At 42.3% G+C, this 26,620-nt stretch overlaps 1 protein-coding gene and 1 long non-coding RNA gene across 22 annotated transcripts in view; one reads left to right on the forward strand and one right to left on the reverse strand.

Annotated features, from left to right (window-relative positions):
• Nucleotides 1–928: 928 nt before the first annotated feature.
• Nucleotides 929–19,555, reverse strand: LOC128913063 (uncharacterized). Of its 4 annotated transcripts, XR_008467827.1 has the most exons (4): nt 9,261–19,555; nt 8,579–8,755; nt 3,789–6,592; nt 929–2,533 (listed from the first exon to the last, which is right to left on the reverse strand). It is a non-coding gene; the product is annotated as an uncharacterized LOC128913063 (long non-coding RNA). The 4 variants fall into 4 exon arrangements; XR_008467834.1 differs by lacking the exon at nt 3,789–6,592 and having other exon boundaries at nt 9,261–19,550; XR_008467832.1 differs by having other exon boundaries at nt 929–3,838; nt 9,261–19,550.
• A 607-nt stretch (nt 19,556–20,162) lies between these two features.
• Nucleotides 20,163–26,620, forward strand: part of KDM6A (lysine demethylase 6A) — a 162,083-nt gene continuing 155,625 nt past the window's right edge. For 16 of the 18 annotated variants that reach the window (XR_008468059.1, XR_008468058.1, XM_054211876.1 and 13 more), the window contains exons 1-2: nt 20,164–20,375; nt 20,649–20,712. Coding sequence is in view for 16 of the 18 variants with exons in the window: in XM_054211876.1 (XP_054067851.1) it covers nt 20,215–20,375; nt 20,649–20,712 (225 nt within the window). In the remaining 2 variants the exon portion in view is untranslated. Of the gene's footprint in view, nt 20,376–20,648; nt 20,713–26,620 lie in introns of all 18 variants that reach the window. The other 2 variants (XM_054211940.1, XM_054211867.1) reach the window with 1 other exon arrangement.

Consider the following 26,620-nt stretch of genomic DNA (forward strand, 5'->3'; position numbering starts at 1 on the left):
TAACAGTTTCATTTGTTTGGGTTTGTTTCTTTTTTTACATCTTGCTGTTTAAATCATAACTTTTAATCTCCCTGTCACTTTTCTGTTCTTTTGTAAACCCCCGAGTTATTTTTCTGCTATCGAGATGAAACTGAAATCAGTATTTCAAATGTGATCACAAAAGTCTTGTGAAAAGAAGGCAATACACGTTGGTCTCCTATGTCACACCTCTGCTACTTAAAATTGCATTGGTCTTTTGCTGTATGTACTTGCCCAAAGCCGCTCCTCGGTTTCTTTCAGCATTTTTGTCATCCAGGTTTGTCCCTCCCCTGGAACAGCATTGCTCTTGATCACATTGCCTTACCAGCACTAGGTCACGCTTGGCCAAGAATTCTGTCGTTTGTTGTTTTCAGTCCTGCATTTGCATTATGCCATTCCTCTGGTGTTTGCATGTTAGAATTCACGCTAATTGATAATAATCAACTTCCTTCCTTTTTATCTGAATGACTTACTAAGATACCAAACAGGACAGAACAGCGCTCCGTGTCCCCCAGTGTTCTTTCCAGCTGGAGACACGTATCCTCATCCTTGGTTTAGGAGAGTGCTCGCGTTCCAGGTAACCTTTGCTAATCCATGTAAAACTGAACGACACATTGTCAAATGTTCCACTCAAGTCCCAGTTATATTCTACTCGCCGCATTCGCTTCACTGACTAATCCCATGTTTCTCTATTTGGTAGTCGTATAACTGCGTAGGTTTACAGAGTTTTTCAAGTTTGTGTTCTTCTTTTGAAACAATTAGAAAACTAGCTATGCAAAGGACACATAACTGGGAATACAGAATTGTATACAAAACTATTTATCAATTAAACGAATAAGTCTGAACTACAAAAAGTCCACAGAAAGACACTAGGAAGATAGTCAGACTTAAAAAAGCAGCAAAAAACCATTTCAAATTAAAAAAAAAAAAAACCAGAGACAGAAAGATAATTCAGGATTCCGGACATCTACTGTAAAGAGAAAACACCAAATAAAGTGTTAATACTATAGGAAAAAACCAGTAAAGAATTTATTAAAATTCTTGAAATAAATAAGTTTCAGGAACATCAGAATCTGGAGTCTGGCCTTCACCCTACAAAGTCTGTTTTTTATCACTTAGTTGACACAGTGGAAAGAACTTACACTGTTTTGATTAACTAAGATATAGGCATTTGGAAACATTATTAGTTTATGTTTGGATGAAAGTAACAGAGAGATTTTGAATCCTATGAAAGCAAATTAAGGATACAAGGTTCAGGTATTTCCATGATTACTTTGACTTATGGGAATATCGGGGGAATAAACCCAGGTTTTTTTCCTCCTCTGATCACCACACTAGAAAGCTACTTACCTTTTGCACTGTTCATTAATGGTATTTTTCTTATTTGGCATTTCTTGATTTCACAAAAATGGATGTGGTGCAAAAAATGACAAGACACATAAACATAAATGCAAGACTATTTTACTGGATGCAGTAGCAAAAGAACAACAAGAAATAATTGTATAGAGGATCCTATAAATGTTTAATATATTTGCAGGCTTGACAACAAACAAAAAACGGATAAAATGTTAAAAGAATCTGCATTATTGACTAAGTAATAATCAAAATGCTTGGGGCTTTTAAATCACTTTTATGCACTGTACTTCATGATGTACTAATATGTTAGGCCTGTTGATGATCCTCAACCTTGCTTGAAAGCTTCAATGCAAGTGCTGCAACGCTTATTTAAATAGTCAGTCAGATAACGACTACTTTTAGTTAATTCTAGTTTTCTTCCTATATCCTGCTCAACCTTTTGTGCTTTAAACATGATTTTCTTTAGCCTTTTCCAGCTGCATTTATATTGGAAAAATGTAATAATGTGCCTTTACATCTTCTCGACAGGACTGTTTGGTTTGGTTTTCACCAAATAAAATACTTCAGCAGTACTAAATTTTATATTCTCAGTTCTTATTGTATTGAATGTAAACATCTCACGGATGTTGGTTCACAGCTTGGAATCTGTACTTACGTGGACAATAGCTGACACTGTTTGCCATAGTAATTATCACAAGATAATTAGACTCACAGATTGGTTTGGGTTGGAAGGGACCTTAAAGATCATCTAGTTACAAGCCCCCTGCCATGGACAAGGACACCTCCCACCAGACCAGGCTGCTCAAAGCTCCCTCCAGCCTGGCCTTGAACACTTCCAGGGATGGGGCATCCACAGCCTCCCTGAGCGACCTGTTCCAGTGTCTCACCACCCTCACAGTAAAGAATTTCTTCCTGATATCTAATCTAAATCTAACTTCTTCCAGTTTGAAGCCATTACCCCTCGTCCTATCACTACATGCCCTTGTAAGAAGTCCCTCTCCAGCATTCTTGTAGGGCCCTTCAGATACTGGAAGGCTGTATAAGGTCTCCCCAGTGCCTCCTCTTCTCCAGGATGAATCGTTTTTTTCCTTCCTGTGATACTCTTCAGGTGGATCAGAAAGGTGACCTTGTTTTCTGCACAGCCACACGATCGCTCGGCCTGCATGAAAGATGCAACCAGAAATACGGCCATCGGTGGACACAAGAATGTGACTTCCCTGTTTGGCAACAGCACGGTTTTAGATCAGCTTCAAGAGGCAGCAGTATTCGTCCCATGTCCACTGACAGCCGATTCCTGATCCCACTGAATCTAGTGGAAAATGTTTCACTGATTTCAGTACAACCAGAATTTGCTTCTGATCGAAACAGAATTACTATGGGGTGAGGGGGTGGAAAGACCAAATAAGTTGAAGATAAACACACAAAACACCACGTCAGAACTGACGTATCACTCTCATGCAAATATAGGTAGGTCACTAATAAAATATTTAACCTCTCGGTACACCTATTTGGAAAAAAACAACAGTACCACCTGAATTTGGAAAGTTCCACCAGCTGAACTGTGATACAGCAAAGCAAGCATGATCGACCATTTTATTTTCATTGTAGGATAACAAGATACTTCCAAATAACTGCTGTTTGTACATTGCGTTACATGTCATCATATCACAAATACGCAGCCTCCAAATATTTTTGTTTACAAGCTGCCACATGGAGAAGCCAATTGGCATGTTCTTTAGATATGAATTTCTGACACGTGCTTTGTATACAGAAAAATCTCATTTAGGAAATGCGAGATAGAAACTTGTTGGGTTTTTTCAATAGATAACAAGATAACTGACTGCACATAAATCATGACTACATCCACAATACATTTCAAAAAGCTCTAACAGTTTATTTTTAAAAATTTGCCATGATTTTGCAAAAAAAAAAAATCATTTTAGTTAAATTGGTCTGAAATTCCATATGATTATAATTTATACAAAATATTTTAATATGCTGGATGCTTTATTGACGAAAGAGAGCTGATAATCTGAGTCTGATGCAGGAAGATCATGAGTGAAATACGACAGTGAGGAGACAGAGAGAAAGGCTAAAGGCTACAGCCCTCCAGTCTGGTAACTGAGATACCATATGCACATCTTGTCAACTCAGATGAAGTATTTTAAAACATACTAAATATGGGCTAATACAGCAGCTAAAGTTTGCGCAACTTGTCCCCAATTGACCTTGGTGGAGCTACGCTGATTTACATTGGAAACAGTAGAGATTTTTTTTAAAAAAAGACAAAACTACTGTTATTCCATATGGAATAACTGTAAACCCTTCAGACAGGATATTTTTTCAAGTTAAAAGTTTCCATAAAAAGTATCGAAACTTTTTTTATTTTCTCCTTTGTTTTGCTTTTCTTTTACCTTTTCCTTCGTTCAGCCTCAGCCTTCTCATTCCCCCTCTTCTGTTTTGCCTCAGAAAAAGACGAAATACCGAAGAACAAATAAGGAGGATAAATGAAGATGAATATGGCAACAGTTTTTCATTTTTTAGTTTCACTGAAGATAAATGAAAATAATAAAACAAGGAAGTCCCGCAATAATTTGTTACATTGCCTCTCCGCTAAAAATGACAACAGAATAAAAGTTTGATGTAGATGTGGTAAGATGTAATAATCTAAGCTCATGTCTTACTCATTTTATTTTGTAATTTCTAACAAGTGCCTCAGAACACATGAAGCTCAGAGTAAACTTCATCAACTGAATGCCTATCTGAAAAGGGAAAACATCTCCTGCATCAGGAAAAGCACTGAAAAAGACTCTGGAAGAAGCAGCTTAACGGAGCACCGCTAGTGGCATTAACCATCAAGGGAAAGGTAAGTTCCAATGACACTTGGTTGACTAATTACGGGCAGAGTTAGGAAGAATTTGAAAGCTGAGATTGCCTATGCTACAAACACCTTTCTTTAATTGCTGAATCATCTTGAAGTGCCAGTCCTCCTATATGACCTGGTCTTGCTTACTCTTGCAAAATTTTATCTTTTATTGGCATCGTTGCCAACAATAGCAATAACTAGGGTAACAACTTTACTATTTGTTAATTACATGATAAAATGCATTTTCTTTCCAAGAAGCCACAATTAATACTTAAAATTTTATGCGTAAATCAGTATGGGACACAAATTATGCCAGATTAAAAGCAGACGTGCCGTGTAGCCTCAGACTGACCATCTAACAGCAATACGCAAGCCGACAAAACCTGGCCTTTAGTCCTCTGAGCACTTTGGAAATGATTACTACTGTCATCACACATAATGCTCAGACATTTCTCTACAGAAACAAGACTACTTTTTAACAGACAAAGAAAAATGAAAAATGTCAGTGAAGGAAAATTGGAAGATGCGAAACCAACAGCTGTGAAAGCTCCACAGAGCAGTCATTGCATCATGCCAGGGAACACCCCTCCCCAAAGACAGCACCCTTTTTCCAGGCAGGCACAGCACAACAGTGATAAGAACTTCTCTAGCTTTCAAGAATGACTCCCAGGAAAGCATTTGGTGTATGACCCTTTGTGCCCCACGAGCCTCCTCTGTAAGGAGTACGATCCTGAGCACCCCTTCCCTTTTCTCTATGCATTACATCATTCAGCGTGACGTTCCTAATGCTTCCTAAACATATGTGAACATACTGCTGTTTGCAGGTACCTACTCTTTGTTGATTTCTGGCAACTAGTTCATTTTCTTATTTTTGTTGTTATTTTTTTGTTTGTTTGTTTTTTGTCACAAGAGAATAACCCATGTTCTGAAGCCAACTACTTCCCCTGCAAAAACGCTAAGTAACTTTTCCAGCTACTTATCCAGTAGGGTATTTCACTGCAGTAAATGTATTATTTTTCCCAATAAATTACTCTGGAAGTTATAATTTCTCTCCCTGAATGATATAACTGTTACTGACAGATTATTTGACAGCCTAGATGTCAAAATATTTTTCTTCAGTGTGTACTTGCAAATGTTAGAACTGACTGTCAGGATTTTGAGCTTGGATGAAGTTCACTTGATTTCAGAAAACAAACTGATTTTTAAATATTATATTCAGTTGCTTTGTTATTGAAGACTAAATTGAAATAAAGCAGTGGCAAAAACACATGGACGTTATCTCTCTGCCCCTTTCTAGACCAAAATATTTTTCATTAAAAAGTAAGATTACCTACAGATAGGACTTAAGAACAGTAGACTGTAGACAGGCCAAGTGGCAATGAAGCATCTGTTCTAGGGAGATGATACAATTTCTCCTTCTGCTTAGAAAAAAGGCAGGACATGCTTTGCATCAATTTTACAGTGTGGCATGGGGGAAGCCCTGAAAAACACACTTGTAGAGCACACACATTTCCCCCCAAAAAGAGTGATAAATTTGAGTTAGAAATCCAAAGGCTGAGCGGAGAACAAGAACTGTGCAGTGATTTCCATTAGAAGGCTGTGGAAGAAGGCCAAGAAAGGACAAAAGAACAAGTGCCAACTGAGAGCATGAGAATAGGTTCAGCTGAAAAGTTATTTCTAAAATACTGATTTCTATGAGTAAAAAACAATGATACCTTCAGGCATCACTCTGGGATACAGGCTAGCGAATTACCTCTATTCCCCCCATTTCTCGGGTGTACAGGAAAGAAAGACTCCCCCGCTAACCAAGCTGGAGGACTGTTCTATACAGACTTTCTTTAACTGCAGAAAGAGTTGCTGTTGTTTTGTTTACGGATTGCGCCCCAGACTATCAGGCCGCTATCACATGCAAAAGCATATGAAAGCAAAAGATGGTGTTGACAGAAAGACTTTGAGAAACTTCTCATACGGTGCCAGCCCTTCTTCTCCCTACATTAACCGTTACAGATAATTTCTATCTTTTCCTTGGGAATTTGAGACTACCCAAACTTGCTGCTATGGCAAAACTCACGGCTCAGCTTTGTGCTGCGGTGTCTTCCCGGAGACATTCAGAAGTTTGTCTGCACATGTGCAACAGATTTGGCTGGATCAGAATTTGAACGTATGTTGTGTAGCATGATGAGGAAAATGAGGAAAGGCAATAATCAGAGCAGACTGCTATTGCAAGAACTATTCATGCAGGCTATTATTATTCCCCAACTGGATCTCAGAAGACGGGGTGGCTGGGAGTAGGCCAAATTAATTGTTCTGATAGGTCTCAATCTCCTCCTGAGGAGAAGGTAATAGATTTTCCTGAAAAGAAGTCATGAAGAAATATAACAGGAAGCCTTTAATGATTGATCTGCTTAAGAGATAAGACAAAACATTGCTGAGTATCTCTTCACAACTAAATATCTTTTGTAATTGTTGGACTCTGTCCTAATTAGCTTTGATATATCAGAGGACTGCTTTGTGAGCTGTTTGGTTAAAACATGTTGTTCTGTTCTACTTCCTTTCAGATGTTCTACGGATAACATTATTAGGCTTATCTTTGTGTTCATTCACTATACTATTTCTATGCTAGTAGAACATACACACACGCTCTTAATTTGATTCAATCTTTGAATAAACTATCCAACTTTAAAAATTAGATTTATCTCATTCTATTTTAGCACTCAGGCACCCACTGAATGCCTGGAAGTTGCATCTGGTTCATTAAAGCATGGGCGTATTTGAATCTGCATCTCTCTTTTTTAACACTTTTAAAGTGTCCAGTATTTTACTCTAAGTTCTCCAACTAATTCTATTAATTAACAAACAAATAAAGAAATAAAAAATGTCTTAATTAACTAACTAATTCTATTCTAATCTTTTCAGATTTCATATCTTCACTAGGAAGTCCAAAATAATGAACCTATTTTCATCTTGAATCTCTCGGTTCTTTGCAATTAATACCAAGATCCAAAATGCTCCATCTCATCCTTTCACAGCAAGAAATTATTTATAGCAACCAACAGTTTAGATTAAGCAAAACTTTGCTGGAATTGGAGGATGCAGTTACACCACATATTGAGGATAAAAGTGAGAAGCAGTCCTGCTTCTTGGAGTAATTAAAACAAAATCTATGATACAAATCATAGCTCACACGGCAAGCCAAATGATGAATGCAAATGAATTTTGCCAGGGCCTGAATGGTCCAGCCTACTGACATTACCCAACTTAATGAGCTGGGAGTGCTTTAGAGTAGGTGTCTGTATCTTTGAGTAGAAGAGGATGTTAGAAAGTTGAAAATGGCCAGAAAAGCCATAGAACGTTTTTCTAGAAACACTTGGAAATTGAACAGACATTCTTCTAGTTTCCTTCTGTATTTCAAAACGACTCAGTTCTTTCTGCAAAGGAATATGCCTCTGTCTACTGCTGGTGAAGAAATATGTCTGCAAAGATACAGCAAGTTCAATAAATTTAATTTACTAAAGAAACCTATCTGCAAGACCATATAACTGTTTACGTCAAAAGAAGTAACAATGTTTTGGAAAAATAATCAGAAATTTCCATAAAGCAGAACTTCGTTTCTCTCTCAAATAAAAAGTTAACCAATTTCCACACATTGCAACAAATAAGCCTGTATGCTTTCATTTCCTCAATATATGCTTGGTTTCATTAAATTTTACTGAGCTAAATCTTGTATATTTCTCATCAATATAAATTTGGCCAATCTGCAAAATCTGAAATACTCTCCCTGATGTAATTTTACTAGTTACACTGAAGTCATTAGCTGGTATTATTCTTCCATTTTAAATACCCATAGGCATGATTCTAATTTCGCATACAACAGTTAAGCTTCTAATACAAACAATTACATGATCATGGTGAAAAACTTTCTGAATGTTAATGTAGAGCAGAAATCCTAGCCTATGTATTAAGGCTGCAAAGCAAGCAGATAGTAGTTAAAAGTTTAATTTTTAATCTTTAACCCTTATGGTATTTATTGTTCATTTAGTATTACTTTAAACACTTACAGGAATTGACATTTTAGCTAGGATTCCTACGCTTCTGAATAAGCGTAATGGAAACATTTCAAAGCTAGTCTTAAGAAGGAATGATTAGTTCAATAAGATAATCTTTACACTTCTGAACTTAAGAATTAATATATAAGACACAAATTCTTTCCTAAAAGTTTCTGTAAGTAACCACATAATTTGTAAAATTTGGAAAAAAAGTGTATAAACCAGATGAGAAAACACTGGCATTTTCTTTAGGATGAAAGAAGAATGTGGGTTATTTTCCTATATAACCTACCAATTGTATTATTTGGTAGATGCTGTTTCCTTCTTAGCCTTGCCAACTGTGATGAATCACGCTCCATCAGGAACGAGATGTGTACACAGGTAACGCAGCATTCAAAAGCGTTATCTTGAAAAAAAAAGTTATTCCTCCTTGTGTGTGGATCAGGGTTTTGACTCCCAGCAACAGCTTCTGCATCGGTACAGTACAGAAAGAGAGCTCGTCACAAAGACCAACAGCAATTTGTCCAACCCTCCCAACTTAAAATCTGACTAACTGTCAGGCAAATTAACAATTACTTATAAGTAGTAAGGATTTAGTAGTAGGTCATTTCTATGGCTCACAAGCTTTTAGATGTTTCAGGTTTTTATAATTTTTAACTTGGTTTTTACTCCTGTGATAGCAATCTCCGGTCAACCTCACAGGATGCAATCATCTTACTGTGTTGTGCATCAGCCTACCAGCTCCTGAGGCACTGTCATGAACAGGCTGGACCTCCTTACAAAAGAATCTAAGGATTCTTCACAGCGGCAGCCAGCAATAGTTAAGATTTATTAACAAGAAAAATTTTAATTTAATTGAGTCTGCTACTCAATAATACAATCACGGTATCATCTGTTCTGGCATTTCATGTTAAAATGATTTTATTCTTAAGTATTTTTCAGAGTGCTACACAATATTACACGCGAATACTTACCATAAAAGTTGTCTGGAGGCGGCCTTCACCTCCCCCTGAAGTTTGGGGTTTTTTTGCTGTTGTGGTTGGTGGGTTGTTGTTTTTTTTAGGGGGTGGGGTGGTGGGTTGGTTTGTTTTAACTGAGACTACTTCAATGACTTTGCCTGAGTTTCCAGCATGGCATTGTAAACAGTGAAACCGGTATTGCTGAGGAATGGCCGTGGCAAACTGCAGCAAAGGGTTGGTAACAGTGACTGGGAAGGGACCTTCAGAGGCAGGAGTTGCTGTTACAGAATAAATGTCACATGCCCACGTTCTGAGACACCTTCATGGTGGTTACACAGCTGTGTAATTTTTGACAAAAGTGCTGTCGTAAGTCATTGGTTTGACTAAGGTTGGAAAAAAATACCCAAACAAAACCCAAACCATCTGATCATTTCTGCTTTTTGCCAGACTCCTTGTAATTTTAACAGAACATTCATATTTTACACAAGTAGTGGAAAACCATGACAGCAACAGAAAGAAGAGCTGGAGTGACTAGTCAAGAATTCAGCCACAGAAAAGGCCTCTATTCAACCAGTGTCCAAATCCACCTCTCGCGCTTGGCTCTGTCCTTGTGACCCTCCAGGTGCTGCCGTGATCTCCACCTCCTGCACCCTACCAAACCACCCCCACGCACAGCAATATCCAAAACCAACCCCCTTCCACTGGGAGACAGAAATTGGAATCATCCTGCTTGTATCTTCCCTGCATTTTTTGCAGACCACTGACAGTTAGCATTTACATTGCAAAACTAATAACCCTAAATAGAAATACACTTGAAAAAATTCAGTTGATTCGTAAAAGAGGCTTAACAGTAGATAGGTAAGATTTGTTCTTTGCTAATGATGCATATTGCATTATGTTTTCAGAGAGAACAGAAGCATAAACAGTGCAGGATGTCTCCTTCAGCATAGGCTGATCTAACAGAAACTGGGAACAACACTGAATTTTCAAGAAAACCTGTTTCTTGCCCGATTTCCTGAATAAAGGAGTTATGATAAGCTTGCAAAGTTTGCAAGCTTATCTGAACTGATCCATTAAAAATGGGACTGGATCCTGCCAAGTGCTGAGCAGAGTGTCTCTTCAGATGGCATTCGGTAACTTGCAGGTTCAGGTCCTTAGCAATGTGGCATTATTCATTAGAAATGCACTTATATTGAAGGGATATGTAATAAAAGCATAACCAATCACTTATTTAAAACAAGAGCCAGTGACATGTTTGCCAACAATAGTATTTATAATAAAACATTTGTCCTCCTTTTTGTACATAGAATTATAACCTAAGCAGGACCAATGTAAATTTCTTGAGATTATGCCCCAATCATTTTTATACAGACTATCCTTGAGAAGAAGGAATGTATCCACATACTTTCATAAGTCTTTGATGTCTTTAAAATAGTGCCAATTGCACTGATAATTTCATGGTATATAGACAGCTATTGAGACTCCAGTAAAGCAGTAAACTTGGATGCTTACATGTAAACATGTGAATTCAATAGGGGATGTGGATTTTTTTTCCTAATTTCTTAATTGAGAGGGAGGAATATTAGAGGGACTTTCTTCTCACTGATACTAAGAAGCCACTGGTGAAACATTGACTTTGTTTTATAAAAGTACATAGTAAAATTTTGTGTATCCGCTGCTGGTAGAAAAAGTACTGATTTAAACATACCAAGGCTTTGGAAAATATTGCCCATTCTTTGTGAGGCTGCCCTTTGCTGCCCCCTTTCCCAAGAGGCTCCCATTCTCCCATTGAGACCAATGGCAATTCCCTTTCTCTCACTTGGCTTTCAGTTTGGGACTATACATCCATGGAGAGAAACACTATGCTTTAACTTTCCTCACAAAAGTAAACTACCATAGGACTCAGGTACAGCCCAAATAACAAAACAAGACAAAAAAAAAAAAACCCAAACACTAGAGGAGAACTGCTTACACACTGATTTTAGTAGTACTGAGTATATTTACACAAACAAATACACAACTGCAAATATTCACAGACCAAATCGTACCTTGGGAAATTTTAAGATGGGAAATTCTCCAAACCATTCCTAAACTAGCAATTTCCTATTTCACAGGTCCTCAAGTGAAATGCAGCTGATGGGTGGGGGAAGCAAAGGAAGACGTATACCTAAAAGCAAGGTTAGCTTTTGGTTTTATGAACGTCAAGCTTACGGTAGAAACTACTTCCTCCTGATGTTCTCAGCTCTGTTAGAGGCCTGATCCAACTCTTACTGACATTCAGAAGACACAGTGGAACACAAACCGCTAGAGAGCTTCTGAATAGAATCCACCTCTTGATAGAAGGAATTTTATGGTGAAAAAAAATAAATTCAAATTTCAGTTTGGTGTTTTAGTATAGGACTTGTTTTATCTTCCGGTCACACATGATGAAAAAGTTTACGTGCTTTCAGTACAACCTTGTCCCTTATTCATTGAGTCCTATGCATCAAATTGATGGGATGACACCTTATTTTGATAAAACTCTAAAATGTAAGAGAAGAAATAGAGAGTTACATGCCCTATAGCAACAATCTTCAAACTTAAGCATCATGTTTTATTTTATTTGAAGTACCTCCTGACTTATCAATTGCTCTAAAGGAATCCTGAACTGTGTTTAGACAAGGACAGAGAATTGTCATTGTCTGCATACAACAGAGCTTCTTGAGCCACTGCCTTAACTCTGGACAAGACATATACAATGTCACAGAGCCCCTTCTGCTATTTGCACCTTTAAAACTTCTGTCTGTACAGGATTACAAGATTTAATATATACCATTACTTGTGCAAATTACTGGATTTTAAAAGTTGCTGCATAAGCAGATGTAGCAGGATTATCATTTTAGACATCCGCAAGAATGTTTACAAAAAGCAACATACACAACAGTTGACACTTTTAAAATAAATAGTTCTCAGATACCTTCTTGAAAAGATTTTTCTATAAAGCCCTAAATTAAATCCAGTAAGAGCATGTGACATCCTCTGCATTAGGAGAAAAACAAAAATATCAGATAATAATGTATCTTGGATAATATTGCATTCTGTTCTAGGATTTACAAAAGTAAACAAGATATCCATTCGTCTAGTTTGTGAGCATCATGAACAGCTCCTTTCAAACGTTTGTACAAAAAACCCCCAAACCCTTAACTTTGCTTCAGAGCTGTTTTAGAAATTTTACTTGTTTTTACTTACAAGCCAGAAAACCAGCAAGCTATCAAGGTATTAGCCTGGCATCTTATACTAAGTCAACACATACATAAATACCTAGTCATAGAAACACAAAGCTGTTGGTTTGGTTTTTTTTTCCCCCACTCTCCTTGACAGCATTCGCCAAATTCTATAATGCTACAGAAGAGCTACAATTGTCAATCTGAAGATGAAGACAAGTTAACATAAACATGGTATTTTTATTTTCAGCTTCTCAACAGTTGTATTAAAGTCCTGGATAATCACAACCGCAAGAAATGTCACTTTCTTTGCATTGTTTTTGAAGAGTAGAGATACTTGTTCATGATCACCTTCTGTCAAACAGGTGACTTCTTTGGAAGGGGTTATGTCATAGCTGCCACATCCAGTTCCTAGTGGGAGGGTGGACACTTACCTACTTACCTTCTGAAACTACTAACAGAAATGAATGCATGGCAAATTTGGAATACACACCACTGGACACAGACAAAACTCCTGGGGGTCCGGGGGAGGAACTGGTGCAATTAAAAAAAAATAAATCTACTAACAGAAGCACTATAAAGGAAACACTTCCTGGACAAGTTTAATTTCTCATATTATTTATTTGTCAAACTCTGCAGAAATTGACAGTTAGTATATGAGAGATCTATAGAGTGCAAAAAATATGATATAATGGTAGCTCTTCTAACAGTCACTTCTTCTGGTAGAACTTAAGCAAACAGGTAAAAGTGTGTTCTTACTAGCATGCAAAGAACTAATCTCTCTTACACAGAAGGTCTACAGAATATCCAAAAAAGCCGATACCTGAATTTCATGAAACAGCTCAAAATACAGTTATTTATACAAATTCACTGTTTCCCATGTTTAGATTGAATTGTTGACATGTTGTTTATTATTTTTAAGTAAGTAACAATTCCTTTGACTTTTCTATTGCTCAAGGGACAATTTTATGATTTCTGCTGACACACTGCACAGTGACAGATTTACTGCTTAACTGATAGCTGTGTGTACTTCTTATGACTATGAATTACCACTTAAATTTCAGATTAATTCAAGCATTAAGCCTTTTGGATACAATCCAAGTTTTAAAATCAAGCTGACCAAAGGGAGGAGAGGGCAAGAAACAAAAATGACTATATGATTCAAGCAAGACAGAATGATACTAAGTAAGGTCTGTAACAAAAGCATTTAGTAATTACTAGTTTTCTAACACTTTCATTAAGATAAAATATCTTCATGATCACAACGCATTTCCTAGATTAGCTCACCTTTACTCCTCTCATCACTCAAAGTTAGTAAGGTATTTCTGAGATCGAAGAGCAATTTGTTCATCAACATAGTGATAAAGAGTATTGGAAAGACATTTTTTCACACATTTTCTAGTTTCAAGAATTACTTCCACATGTGTATTGTTTTTTCTTATAGCTAGCAAAAGTATTTGACTTTTTTGGTGTGTTTTGGAGAAAAGAAAACCCCAAACCCCATTAGATCAGTTTCCCCTACTTTCTTGACCACCATCCATTGTCAAAATGTAACACGGATGATCGCACAACACTTATCAGAACTTTAATGAGGGTAATACAGGGAACATGCAAATTGCAGATCATTTTATTATGAAGTCCTGGACAATATGGGAGCTACTGCTAAAATACAAAAAAGAAGTACTGCAGAGTTTTTTGTTTCCAATTTCAAGAACAACATAATTTAAGCTTTTCTGCTTCTACCTTGGAACAAATGAAGAAAAGAGCAGTAAGAAAAAAGAAGCAGAAAAAAAAAACCCCTGTCAATGAATATGGAAGGTTAAACAAATGGGCTACTTTCTCTCTCACTAACCTATTGTCAGATGGTATTATTTTATGTTGCTTTCCCTTATATGCCAAATAATCACAAATTTCAAGCAGCTTGACTAAAATCTGGCAAGGTGGCAACAAAGCAATGTTAGAATTTATATTTTCTAAGACACAAAAATGCCATCCTGTGGACTCTTCTGCTTAGCTTGCCTTTGTTTGCTGTTTTTTCAACATGTATACCTCGTCACACAAAACCAACATTGTTGTCTTGTCATGTTTCTCCTGGGCTACTGCAAAAGGATTTTCCTTATAGTTAGAGGTCCTCTGAGCTACTAGAAGTATAATGTTGACTCCATACCTGGAAAACTTTTTTTTAAACAGTAGCATCAGTAGAGATCACATGTGCATCCTGAACTGCTTCATACTCCTGCATGACAGTGTAAGGAGGTGACTTCTCTATCAGCTCATAGCTTGCAGCTGCAAAGAACTTCAAAAAGCAGGAATGAAAGATCAATCTGAGATGATATATTTAACTTCAAGCACCATAGTTTTTCCAGGGGTTCAAATACCGAATCTTGCTGTAGATGACTAGCAAGTATGTTCTGGACTACAGAAGACCATGAGATTTCAATTGTATCCAGCAGGGATTGCTATATTGCTCATTCAAATTTGCTACCTGGTTTGGAAGTCACACCAAATATGTTAATAATAATAATAAAAAAATCACTATTCTTGTAAATAAGCGTGTATCTGAGAATGGATCTGATGAGGAAGTCAGATAGTAAGAGAATAGCGTTGTCCACGTGACCCAGAAAATCTTCATGGAGCAAGTCTGGCTTTTCAACGCAATTGGTAAGACCACAGAAGTGGTAGTTACTGAAAAAACTACCTTTAGAAAAAAATAATTATTTTTGTATGATACTATGCAGAACATTTGGAGAGTTCAAGAAAAATCTCTCCTCATTTTTTAAGTCCAAAAGCAAGTACAAAGAGGCATGTGGGCACTCCACATCATGAGTTGTCATAAGATCAGGTATAGCTAAAATGATCCAGTGTGGTATACTCCCACTAGGTAACCCTTTTGAGTTTAAGTCCATAGTTGTCTTCTTTAAGGAGATGTACACATTAAAACTTTTTAATATTTATGAGTCCATTTACTCCCCCATATTTTACATACAAGCAGCCCAAAACATTTTACAATTTGAAGACCAAGTTTTTTTTGAAAATATAATTCTCTTCAGAAAAATCTACTAAATTTGGAGGGCTCTAATCTCTAACAAACTGCTGCTTTGTCTTGTCCCAGATCATGACATCGGAAAAATGAGCAGGCCTCATGTGTTTGTCATTGCAAGCAAGGAGCTTCATGCTTTACGAGAAGCAACATTCCCAACACTAGACAGTATTTATCGCAGCAAACAAGCCTCCAGTCAGGACTTCATATCAACATATTTACAGTGAATTTGTGGTGAACATTCATACCAGACTACCATACCCTTGCTCATAAAAAACCCCGTAGGATCACCACCATCTCTAAAAAGCTCCTCCCTTAATTAACAATGGCAAGCTAAACACTTGATTGCTGGGGTTGATGGCAGCGAGATGTAATACTGGATGCGAGAGTGAAAAGAAAAAGTAAATCTGGAGCAAGGCACTCCTCCCCTACATGGAATTATTCTCCTGAGATTGAGCTCCTATATATGTGCTCAGGCTTGTCCTATTTGCCAATGAACCCAGATGTTTGAGATACCACAACTACCTTTGACATCAAGTGAGATGACAGCTTGAAACCCAGTGCTGAAGCCAAATCTTTCTTCCATATCAACTTTTTTGCAGCGATTTCAGGAGCTGCTTTTCAGATTAACAAGACCACAGGTGATGTGTATTTATTTATAACGAGAACTCTAGAATTAACTTTTGCTGTTTTTAACATTACTTTTCAAGAAGTGGCACATTAACTTGACATCTCAATTTCAAGCTGCAGAGAATGACCAGCATGTTAAACACCTACTTTGAACACAGAGCTCTCTCTCTGGCATAAACTACTCTGCAACTGTACACACGTTAACAGCATTCAGTCTCTTAACAGATTGGGCGAGTCTTGCAGCATGACCAGGCAACGCTTGACGCAGTGTATAGGAATACACAAAGCAATTCTGCATGGAAAATCAATGGGAGTTAAAATATACAGGAGAGGGGGATCCAAGTTCAGTCCAAGAGCTTTGTCGGTCCACAACTTTCACACAGAAGATGGCGAAGTGGTTCTGGAGATTTGCAGATGACTTCAGAATTTAAACTAACCTAAAACCTATTGAGTTAACTAATACTTGATAGATACAGAACAACACTGCAGTTTCCTTCTTTATTCTTAAGAATTTAAGGACACACTCCTTCTGAAGCCACCTTACTGGGGGTATCTCAGAGTGGAAGGCCAGCATCGCATCCGTCAGAAACCACCTTCTCCTTTCATACAGGTAATAGTGCATCACTGTTAGTTCCCAAAATTGTTAAGTGACTGTTTGCAAGGGCAGGCAGTGTTAGTTTCAGTATGCATTTTCAAGCCTTTCTTGCTATTATTAAAGCTGAGCTTTGGATACATCTTGAAGAGTTGACACAATACACAGGCCTTCATGGTACCTCTTCAGTCACTCAAACAGTAGATCAAATACCCAAAAAGGGCAACTGGAAATTCAGTTCAAGCAATACAGGCAGGATGCAGGGGGGTAAGAGTGGTGTTGAGAATACTAGAGGAGTTAACTGCGGTGTTGTTACTTGAGGTGCAAAGGAGTTCAACTGAAAGTATAACGAGAAACTAAGACATCAGTATCCTTCTATGAAGTCTCCTGAATTGTTCTGTAATTTAGAAGTTACCTTCCTGGTAGTGAGAAATAGTTTTGTCTGCTATCCTTCCCATTGATTTATACTCGGGATACTGCAAAGCGGAAGCATAAGACCTCATAGTCAAAATTCTTTGAAATAATCTGTGCTGAAATACCTTATTTTTGGCACATCGACAATCGATAAAGTTCTTGGACGCAAGTTAGGCACCTAAGGAAGCACTGCCGAGAAAAATATATGACTGAGAAGCCACGCAAAATACAGGTGAAGATAGATGTTTGATTAGACCTCTGTTTTCACTATTAATAGACTATGGCCCATTCCCAGAACTGAAAGTAACTCGGTTTTCATCTGGTCTCCAAGCTCAAAAATACTTTAAACACAAATGCTGGTCTCTTATATCAATACTCTACCCAGCTAGCTGCTGGCAATTTTATAAAGATATGCAACCTTAGTAAACTCAGGTGCTTTTTTGTTCTAACTGCATTTGCATCAAAAAGCTTGGCTACATGACAAGATTCTGCTTCTGAAAGGAGAAAGGACATACTAATTTGAGTCTTCTTTTGCATTATTCAAGACTTTGTCTTGACCAGATCTCCAATCAGTATGCTGGGGAGCAGTGCAGGCCTCACACACTTCTGCCAGTGTCTCTGCACTGTGCTATAGACACCAGGACAAGAAAACATTTGAGGATCCATTTGGAAAAGTAAATGACACATAAATGTTACCTGTAACACCTAAAGAGGCAGAAACGTGCTTCAATTTCATAAGTATGTTATTTGATGGTGGCAATTAAAAAAGTGGCAATAGAACCAGCAAGGAGCAGCATTATGAGTGAACATCCCTTGCATAGTTCGGCCTTTGACCTTATTAATCTATTTCTCAAAGGCAGTTAATAGCTTCACTGATGCTTCAGAGCACCTGGCAGTCATAAAACAGGCCTTTCTCTGACGGGAGGAAATTCAGCTAGCAGAGAAAAGTCTGCCCAGTCATAGGGCTTTGGCTAGACATTGGAGAAGCAATACAGTGATATTACAGAAGACTATTGCTGATTCATTTTTGGCAAAATGGGTATAAGCAGTGAGTATCCACCACAGCCCCACAGAAGGCTGATCTTCTCATAAGCATCACAGCAGAAACAAGATCTAGTGATTTTCAAAAGCCTCACTTAGAGAGCTCTAGAGCTTCCTGGCTGTATGGGCAAATCAGTGGGACCGTGAAGAGAAAACTGGACCCTGGAGCTGCTGGCAAAGCTGGGAAGAGTCGAGGACTCAGGGATATCCAGGTAGCATTTAAGCCACACGGAAGACCGTGGACAGGCCTGGCCTTACAATGGAGGGGCAGCAAGCCGAGCACGCGAAACCCCTTTCCCCCCAACGTCAAAAGAAACTCAAGACACTTACTCACGCGTGAGACGCTCCCGGCAGCCCGACTTCAGTCCGTGGCGCTTTCCTACGAACCAGCCCCCGGCCCCCCTCCAGCCCGCCGTCCCACGCCCTAGTTGAGCCCGGCCGGGAGGCGAAAGCCGGCGGCCCCACTCAGCCCCGGCGGCGCGGCCTCCCTGTCCCGCCCTCACGCCTGCGGCCCGCCGCGGCCTCGCGAGAGCGCTCTCGCGCGGCGCCCGCCCCGCCCCCGCGCCACGTGACGGCCGCGGGGGCTCGCGCCCAGCGGGCGCCGCTCCACCTGTCACTGGCTCGCGGGGAGGGGCGGCTTTCCCTTTCCGCCCGCGCGCAGCGCGCCTCGCGCCACACCACGCGCTCGTCCGTTAGCGGGCCAACGGCCGCCCTCCCGCCTCCCCCGGCTGGCGTGTGCGGGAAAGTCCCTCCCCCGCTGCTGAGAGCGGGCGGGCGAAAGCCGTAAGCCGGACACCGGCGGCTCTGCTTCCCCGGGCGGGTGAGGCCAACCGCCGCGCCACGGGGGCGGCCCTCGCTTCGGCCGCTGCCGCCACCCTTCTGCCCGGGCGTTACCCGCCGCCCAGCCACCCCCTCGGGCGGTGGCGGCTTCTCCTCCTCCTCGCCGCGGTCCAAAGGAACGGAGCCCGAGCCAGCACCGTCCCCCGCTCGGGGCAGCCATTATTATCCACTTGTGCCAAGAGCGCCACGCCCCACGCCCAAGGTAGGGCGGGCGGGTGAGCGCGGCCCCCCCCCCTCCGATTTGCCCGGCCCGCTTCCTCAGTGCCGTCCACTCCCCCACAGCCCGGAGCCCCCGTTACGCAACTCCGCCCGTAAGCACAACCCACTCCCCTCCTCCTCCCACACCCGCCACTGCCGAAGAGCCCCCCCGCCTCCGCGTCCTCCGGTTTTTAAAGGTGCGCTGCCAAGCCTGCTGGCCCTGGGTAATCGACAAGCTCTTCTGACTGACGGCCCGCCTCACCTCTCATAAGCCGCGAATCCCTGAAAGCCCGCCTCCTCCCTCATACTCCGACCAATGGGGTGAGGCCGGGAGAGGGAGGCGGGCGCCGACGGCCAACCAAGCCGAAGCGCCGCGGTGGAAGAGCGCTATGACTGACGTAAGTCAACAAAGGTCACGTGCGGCGCCACGGGGGCGGCGATTGGCTGCGTGGGGCCGGGTGGGGCGGGGGGGGTGGGTCACGGTGGCGGCGTGGGGCTGGCGGTGTGACACAATTACAACAACTTTGGGCCGCGGCCGGGGGGGAAGTTTGTCGGGGCGGCGAACGCTCCCCGCGCGGCGGGGCGGGCTGGGCCGTGCCCCCCCCCGCCTCCTCGTCCCGGCTCCCCGCACTCCCTCCCGGCGGCGATGTAAACACCGCTCCACCGCCATCCGCCGCAGCAGCCGCCGCCGCCTCCTCCTCCTCCTCCACCACCCCCCCCCCCCCGACTCTCCAGCGCTGGGGCTCCCTCCCCCCTCCCTCCCTCCTCCTCCTCCTCCTCCTCCTCCTCCTCCGAGCAGCGGGGCTTCCCCCCGCCTCCCTCCCTCTCCCCTCCCTCCCTCCCTCCCTCCCCCCCCTCCCTCCCCCTCCCTGCCGGCTGTTGTTGTTGTAATAAAAGTTGTGGTGTGTGTGTGTGTGTCGGGCACCCCGCCCCGCCCGGCGCTGGGGGGTGTTGGGGGCGCGCAGGGGGGGGGGGGGGTTTGCGATCGTGAGTTAATTACGCTGCGTTTCCATGAAATCGTGCGGAGTGTCGCTCGCCGCCGCCGCCGCCTCTGCTGCTCCTTTCGGTGATGAGGAAAAGAAAATGGCGGCGGGGAAAGCGAGCGGCCAGAGCGAGGAGGACTTCGCCAGCTTGACAGCCGAGGAGAGAGAAGCCCTATCCGGCCTCGACAGGTACCCGCTCCCCACTCCGCCCCGGCCGCCTCCGTGTCCCGGCTCGGCCCGCGCTCCCTCCGTGTCCCCCCCCTCCCCTGCCCGCGGCTCCCCGCTCCGGGAGTGCGTGTGTGCCCCGGCTGCGGGCTGCCGGCCCCCGCCGCCGCCGCCGTGCTCTGCCCTGGCCCGCCGGGAGCGAGCCTGCTCGCCCGCCCGCCTGCCCGTGCGGGGGGCTGACTCTTGCTAACGCTTGTGCCTCTCTCCCCTCCCTCCCGCCCGCTCCCCCTTCTGCAGCCGACTCTTCGGATTTCTGAGGCTTCATGAAGATGGCGCCAGAACGAAGGCCTTGCTGTTAAAGGTAAGCGCGAGGGTGGATGTGGAGCGGGGCTGGGGGGGTGGTAGAAGGGGGGGGGGAGGGGAGGGAGCCAGCCCGGCCCCGCCGCCCCCTCCCTCCGGTCCCCCGGGTCCGCACGGTGAGTGTGTGCGTGCGGGTGCGCATCGGGGGTGGGGGGGAAGCACCGCCACATCGGCGGACACAGGTCCCCGCGGAGCGGCAGGGCGCTCCGCCTCGCACCCCCCTCCCCACCCCAGCTGCGGTCTCCCCACGCGTGGCTGCCACCTCTGCCCCTTCCTCGCTCCCCGCCACCTCTCCCCCCCTCCCCCCCGACCCCCATTCTGGGGCGGGAGGGCGCCGAGTGGGGCTGGCGGTGGGACGAAGGGAGCGCGGCCTCGCGGGGGTTCCGCTCCGGACACTTTGAGGTGGCTCCGTCCAAGCCCCGGGACGGGAAAGCGGCGGGGTCCGGGAGGGAACGCCGAGCGGGGCGGGGGAGGGGGCGCGGGGGGTGGGGAGGTGGAGGAGGAGGAGGTGGTGGTGGCGGCGGCGGTGGTGGCGGCGGGGGGGGGGGGGCAAAGGCGGGGGGAGGGCGCGCGCGCGGCGCTGCTGACGTTGGCCTCTCCCCGGACCCTCCCTCGTGATTTTCGCCCCGCGCGGCGGGGGCCGGCGGCGCGCGCGCCCGGCCCGGCGGCGCGGGGGGGAGCGGAGCCGCAGCCGGAGGGAGCGAGGGAGGGGGGGAAGGGGACCGGGCCGCGGCAGGGCGGGAGCGAGCCGAGTGGCTGCCCCGGAGCCCGTCGGCCAGCGACTTGTTTACTCTCCCCGGCCCGGCTGCCTCCAGCGTGCCGGGTCCTCGCTGAGCGCCGCCGCCGTGTCCAGCCCGGCCGGCCGGTCGGCCTCTCCCCCCCGCCCTTCCCCCTCCGCCCTTCCACGGTCGTCCCCGCCGCCGGGCGGCTTGACAAGGCAGCGGGACGGCCCCAGCGGGTTGCTGGAGCCCGCCCGGGCTTTGGAGAGAGGTGTTTGTTTCTGTGAAAAGTTGTTGGCCCTGTCATTTAGTTAAGTAATGGCTGCTCCTGTCGGCCCAAGATGGCCGGACAGGGAGGAGAAAGAGAAGGGGGGGGTTGGTGGTGGTGGTGGTGGGGAGGTAAACACGAAACAAATACCGGGAAGGAATAGGGCACGTCGCCTGGAGCCCCCGGTGAAGGTTGGGGGGAAACTCGCCTGCGCATTGCAAGTTCTTTCTGGGTGCTTCCCCGCTGCAGGCAGGGCGTTCGCAGCCCCGGTGTCCTCCTTATCAACCTGTAGCACGTTCTGCTGCCCATCCGTGAGCTGTTGACAAAGGCCGCGCAGGCTGAGCGCCTGCCGGCTGGCTTTAGAAGACTAAACCCCTGTGTGACAGGATAAGTCCAACTGTTTTTAAAATACCCCACAGTTGGAGCAGGGGACGATGTTCGGCTGGTTGCTGCTTTCTGACTTGTTCCTGTCAGGAGCGCTGCGTTTGACACTTTGTTCATCCCATTGTTGTGCCCGAGCTGCACGCTGGTATTTTCACGCAAAGAATCTTTTTCTGTTGCTGGTCTTGGTGGATCTGAAGACCTAACTGTAAAGCGTGTTGAATCTGGTAGCCTAGGCCCTTACTTGTGTTTGGGTGTTTATTTCTGTCGTGGTTGGAAAAGCTCAATGTCAGGACGTGGGGGAAGGGATGGAAGGAAAAGCAAGTACAGTTTTCTTTGTGCTTAGATGTTAAAAAATCTCGTGGTTTCCTCTTGATTTTTCAGAGTTATTTATGAAAGTACTTCTTCCAATAAGTCAAAAAGGTAGGGGAGAGACATGTCAGACCAGTTAAATAACATACATTAACTGTTAGTGGACCAGAATTAGTGTCTGCTCTGTGAATGCTGTTGAGGCTATCGGAAATATTACAGAGAATCGTATCTGAGATAGAGCTTAAGGATGCCGGGTTGAAAATAAAAGCATCATATGTAATTAGATCTGTTGCCTGACATCACTAGGGTAAGTTTTATTTTGCGTACTGTAAAATTAATGCAAGCAGCAATTCAGCATATTAGTTGAGTTTTGACCCTTTTCTTGCATATAATGCATTTTCTTTTTTATACCAGTTGATTAAAGTTTTAGTATATGCAGACAGTCTGAGATGACTGAAGTTGTGTGGCATCTTGATAGTTTTGAAGTACATTTCTAAAAATACCATTGCATGTTGTCCTGTTGTATCAATGTATGAATCTACATAGCAAATACCGCTCAACCAAATATTTTGCCTCAGTTTTCTGACACTGTTTTGAATGTTTATGAATTACACACTAACTCACAAAGTATATTGTCAGTAGAACTTGTCTCTGAGAAAAATGGATTGTTAAGGAAGTAGAAAGATTAAAATGTTACTGTTCAGTGCAGAGATGTTTGAGAAGAATTTCTTGCCTCAAAACAAGTTAGGTTGTGTTTGTGCTTTTTACTTTCAGGGAATGTGCACATGTTTCAATTACTGTTATTGATAAGTAAGAAGTTTTATTTTTGAGATGTTTGTTACTTAATTCCTTTTCTGTGTGCATGAAGCCTCATACAGTCTACACTGTACAGGGAGGTTTAGAGCAATTAATCTAGCAAATCACTTTAATTCCATGTAAGAGATATTTTTATTGTAGAAAGTGTGGCCATATATATGTCCATTTAATTAATAGGTTTTACAGCGATAGTAGCAAAATCTTCCCTATTGTGCATGGAGCAACAACAGCTAACAAAAGATCCTAGACTCCATAATTATGAAATCCTAACTGATTGATTTAAGAATCTACAAGCCAGCACATTACAAAGTAATGTGAGATTTATGTGCAAGTATAGCAAGTAAGGAAAACCATTGAGTCATGTTTCCAGAGGAATCCTTCACAAAGGCAAAAATTTATCGGTACTCCTCTCAATGTGAGAATAGCACACCCGCTATTGAAGCTTTTAAAAAGGCAGGCTGTAGCAGTGTCTATTCTGTGGACAGTCTTACCTGTGGTTAAGGTGGTAGGAGCAGAGTATGCGCCCAGGGAGACTGACTGGTGAGCACCTGGGTTGCAAGTGTTGAGGGAACTGCTCCGTTATCCGCACAGGCACTTGTGCAGCAGCAGGATTCTGTTGGCTTAAATTCAGTGCCTCAATACGAGGAGGTGCTACTCTCGTTTTTCCTGGGGTTCACTCAGCAGAAGGCAGTGCGTTGGTTCCATCCAGCCACTTGCAGGCCGTTCAGGAGGTTTCATGAAGCCTTTGCAGTGGGAACTCTGGTTTAATGAAGCCACACCCTGACAGAGTTTAATACGAAGAATCTGGGATCTCTTTCAGGGATGGAGGAAGCTTTGTGTCCGGAGTTCTAACATAGTTGTGGATTTTATTCATGGTCCAGGTCTGGGCTGCAATCCCTGCCTTTTTTTGCTTTGTAGGATGTATGGCTGTAGTATCATGCACTAAACTGAGTCCTGCTGCTGGGTGTAGCAAATCAAAAGAGCAGATAAGACATCAGATCTATACAATTTTATGAATTATTGAAGATAGAGACTAAAGGTCAGGAATATTGTATTGTTGCTCCATGTATCAGATATCTCATAAGCCAGAAGAAATCAAACTTTCCTGTAATGGTGTACACACTGTTAGTATGTGTGACAGAGGAACAGAATTTTCTGTTGCCAAAAATTTGGTATTTATTTTGCAGAAAAGGAGCCTGTAAGTCATAGTTTGCAGCTAGTGTGGTTTTGTGGGAGAGGAGAGGGAAATTGAAAGAGAGGTTACCTTTCAAACTGGTTGAAATGCTGGAAATCCAATGTAGCCAGACTTGTACAGGAGAAAGTGCTTACTGTTATTCATCTGTGGTTGACAAGAACATTAATGTAAAGAAGCAAAAAAAAACCCTAAACAAAACCAAAAACCCCTGCTGTTATCTTGATGTCTCTTTCTCCCAGGAAGATGTTCTCCCAGGAGGTGAAGCTTAAAGATTACTTGGGGGGGGGGGGAGGGGGAGGGCATCCATTGTATTGGAAGTGAATTGGAAAGCATTTCCTGTTTCTTTCTTTCTTCCTTCCTTCCTCTTTTTTTTTCTTTCTTTTCTTTTTTGATGGTACTTCTAGTGTTTAGCTAAAATTGATTTTATTTCAGTGACAAACCTTTATTTCATAACCTGTGATTATTTTGGCTTCTATACAGATTTAGGTTGATGTAGTTGGTCTAATGTATTGGGTAGAAGATGTTTGTTAATTCCTATTCATTGAGTTTAATCAGTTTGTCATATCCTGTACACACAATTTGAAGCATGTTTCCATTTAAAAGTATTGATATTGAAGTCGATTTAAAGAGAGATGAAGTAGTTTCACGCAGTATGCCACTTTTTGGTCTCTGTTACCTTTTGTGGTTTTGCAGCCCTTTTGTTTTCAAGCTGATTTTAAAAATGGTATTTCCTTTGTGTAAAGGCTGCTTGTGTTGACAAAATTAACAAAGTGATTATCTGTGCTTTTATTAAGCATACAAAATAAGTGCACAGTGACAATATTCTTTAATCTTTCTTATAATTGTAGGTGTTGCTTGTTTAAAAATAGTTCCGGACAGTGTGAATTATCATATATTGACTTTGTCCCTTTCGAGTTGACTTTAATGTTAATTTTCTACTAATCTATAATTAAATATCCTCAGTTTTAATTATAACAGACTGCTTGAAAAATAATTATGCAGGAAAACATCTTAGCAGATTAGTCTAGGCGTAATAAAGTCACATTTTTTAATAACTTTGGAAATGTTTTGGCTTAATTTATTTTCATCAAAACAAAGAAATATTGCTTTAAAAAGAATTATAGTGATTGCCTTATATAATGGCAGTGCTGAGAACTGAGAAACTGGGAATTGGTACCATGAGAGATTTGTGAAGCATTCTAGGAAGTGGGCAGCCTCTCCAATTTCTGTAAATTTGTATTTGTGCTGTTCCTTTATAGCTTATTTAAATCACATTCTGCATTTCTTATTATTTGTTTATTTTCTAGTATACTGTCTGTCAATGTGGAACAAGTTGAAGTTGGTTAAAATGTTGTAAATTGTGTTGTGTGTGGCCTTTTGTGCAGGTGTGTGGAATTGGAAAGATTTGAAGTAAAAATCTTAAGTGTGTTTAGTGTCTAATCGGGACTGATGTATACATTTTTTAAAATCAGTATTCTTCTGTATGCAATTTGGGCTTTATGTTGATAGATTAGGGTTTTTTAGGATCCAATTAAGATGTAATGGATGACGCATTCTGTAATTCATGCTTGTACCATATTTATTCTTTGAGTCTATGTGATATTTATGTATCCTGGTACTTAATGACATAGTTATAGGTTTGCAATATTTGTACTTCATCTGGTATTAAAAAACACTTTTTTTTTTTTTTTAAATGGACATTACACAGTACTTTTTGCTTAAGTATGAGATACTTGCTATGTTTTTCATACTTTCAAAACTAGCGTTCAAGGCATATTTCTTTAAAATAGTGGGTTTTATTGCTCGAAACATGAATTCTGGGATGTTTCTTAAGTTTAAAGTGCAGTGTTGTTACTGTTTCCAGAAGTTAAAGAAAGCAAGGAAGTTACAAAGGTTACGGTTGTCATTTTAGTATGTTAATGAAAAGACAAGGATGGACCTCATCTCTGCGAACAACATGTTTTTGTAGAAGTGTAGTTAAGATTGCAGGACAGCTAGCGTATTGGTATTTGCATTTCAGTAAGCTTTATGTTCGCTATCAGGAGACTATTACTAGGGAATACAATGTAAGATTTTTCCTTGTTATAGTAGTTTTTCTTGTTTCTTATGGAATAAATGTTACATACTGTAGCTTTTAAGTACTGGTCTGCTGAGCCTGGAGGCTGAAGTGGTCCATTTCTTTAAGTGACACATATGCATAGAGTTAAGATAATTCATG

Source organism: Rissa tridactyla, chromosome 1, assembly GCF_028500815.1.
Source record: "Rissa tridactyla isolate bRisTri1 chromosome 1, bRisTri1.patW.cur.20221130, whole genome shotgun sequence".
In the NCBI taxonomy this organism is placed as follows: domain Eukaryota; kingdom Metazoa; phylum Chordata; class Aves; order Charadriiformes; family Laridae; genus Rissa; species Rissa tridactyla.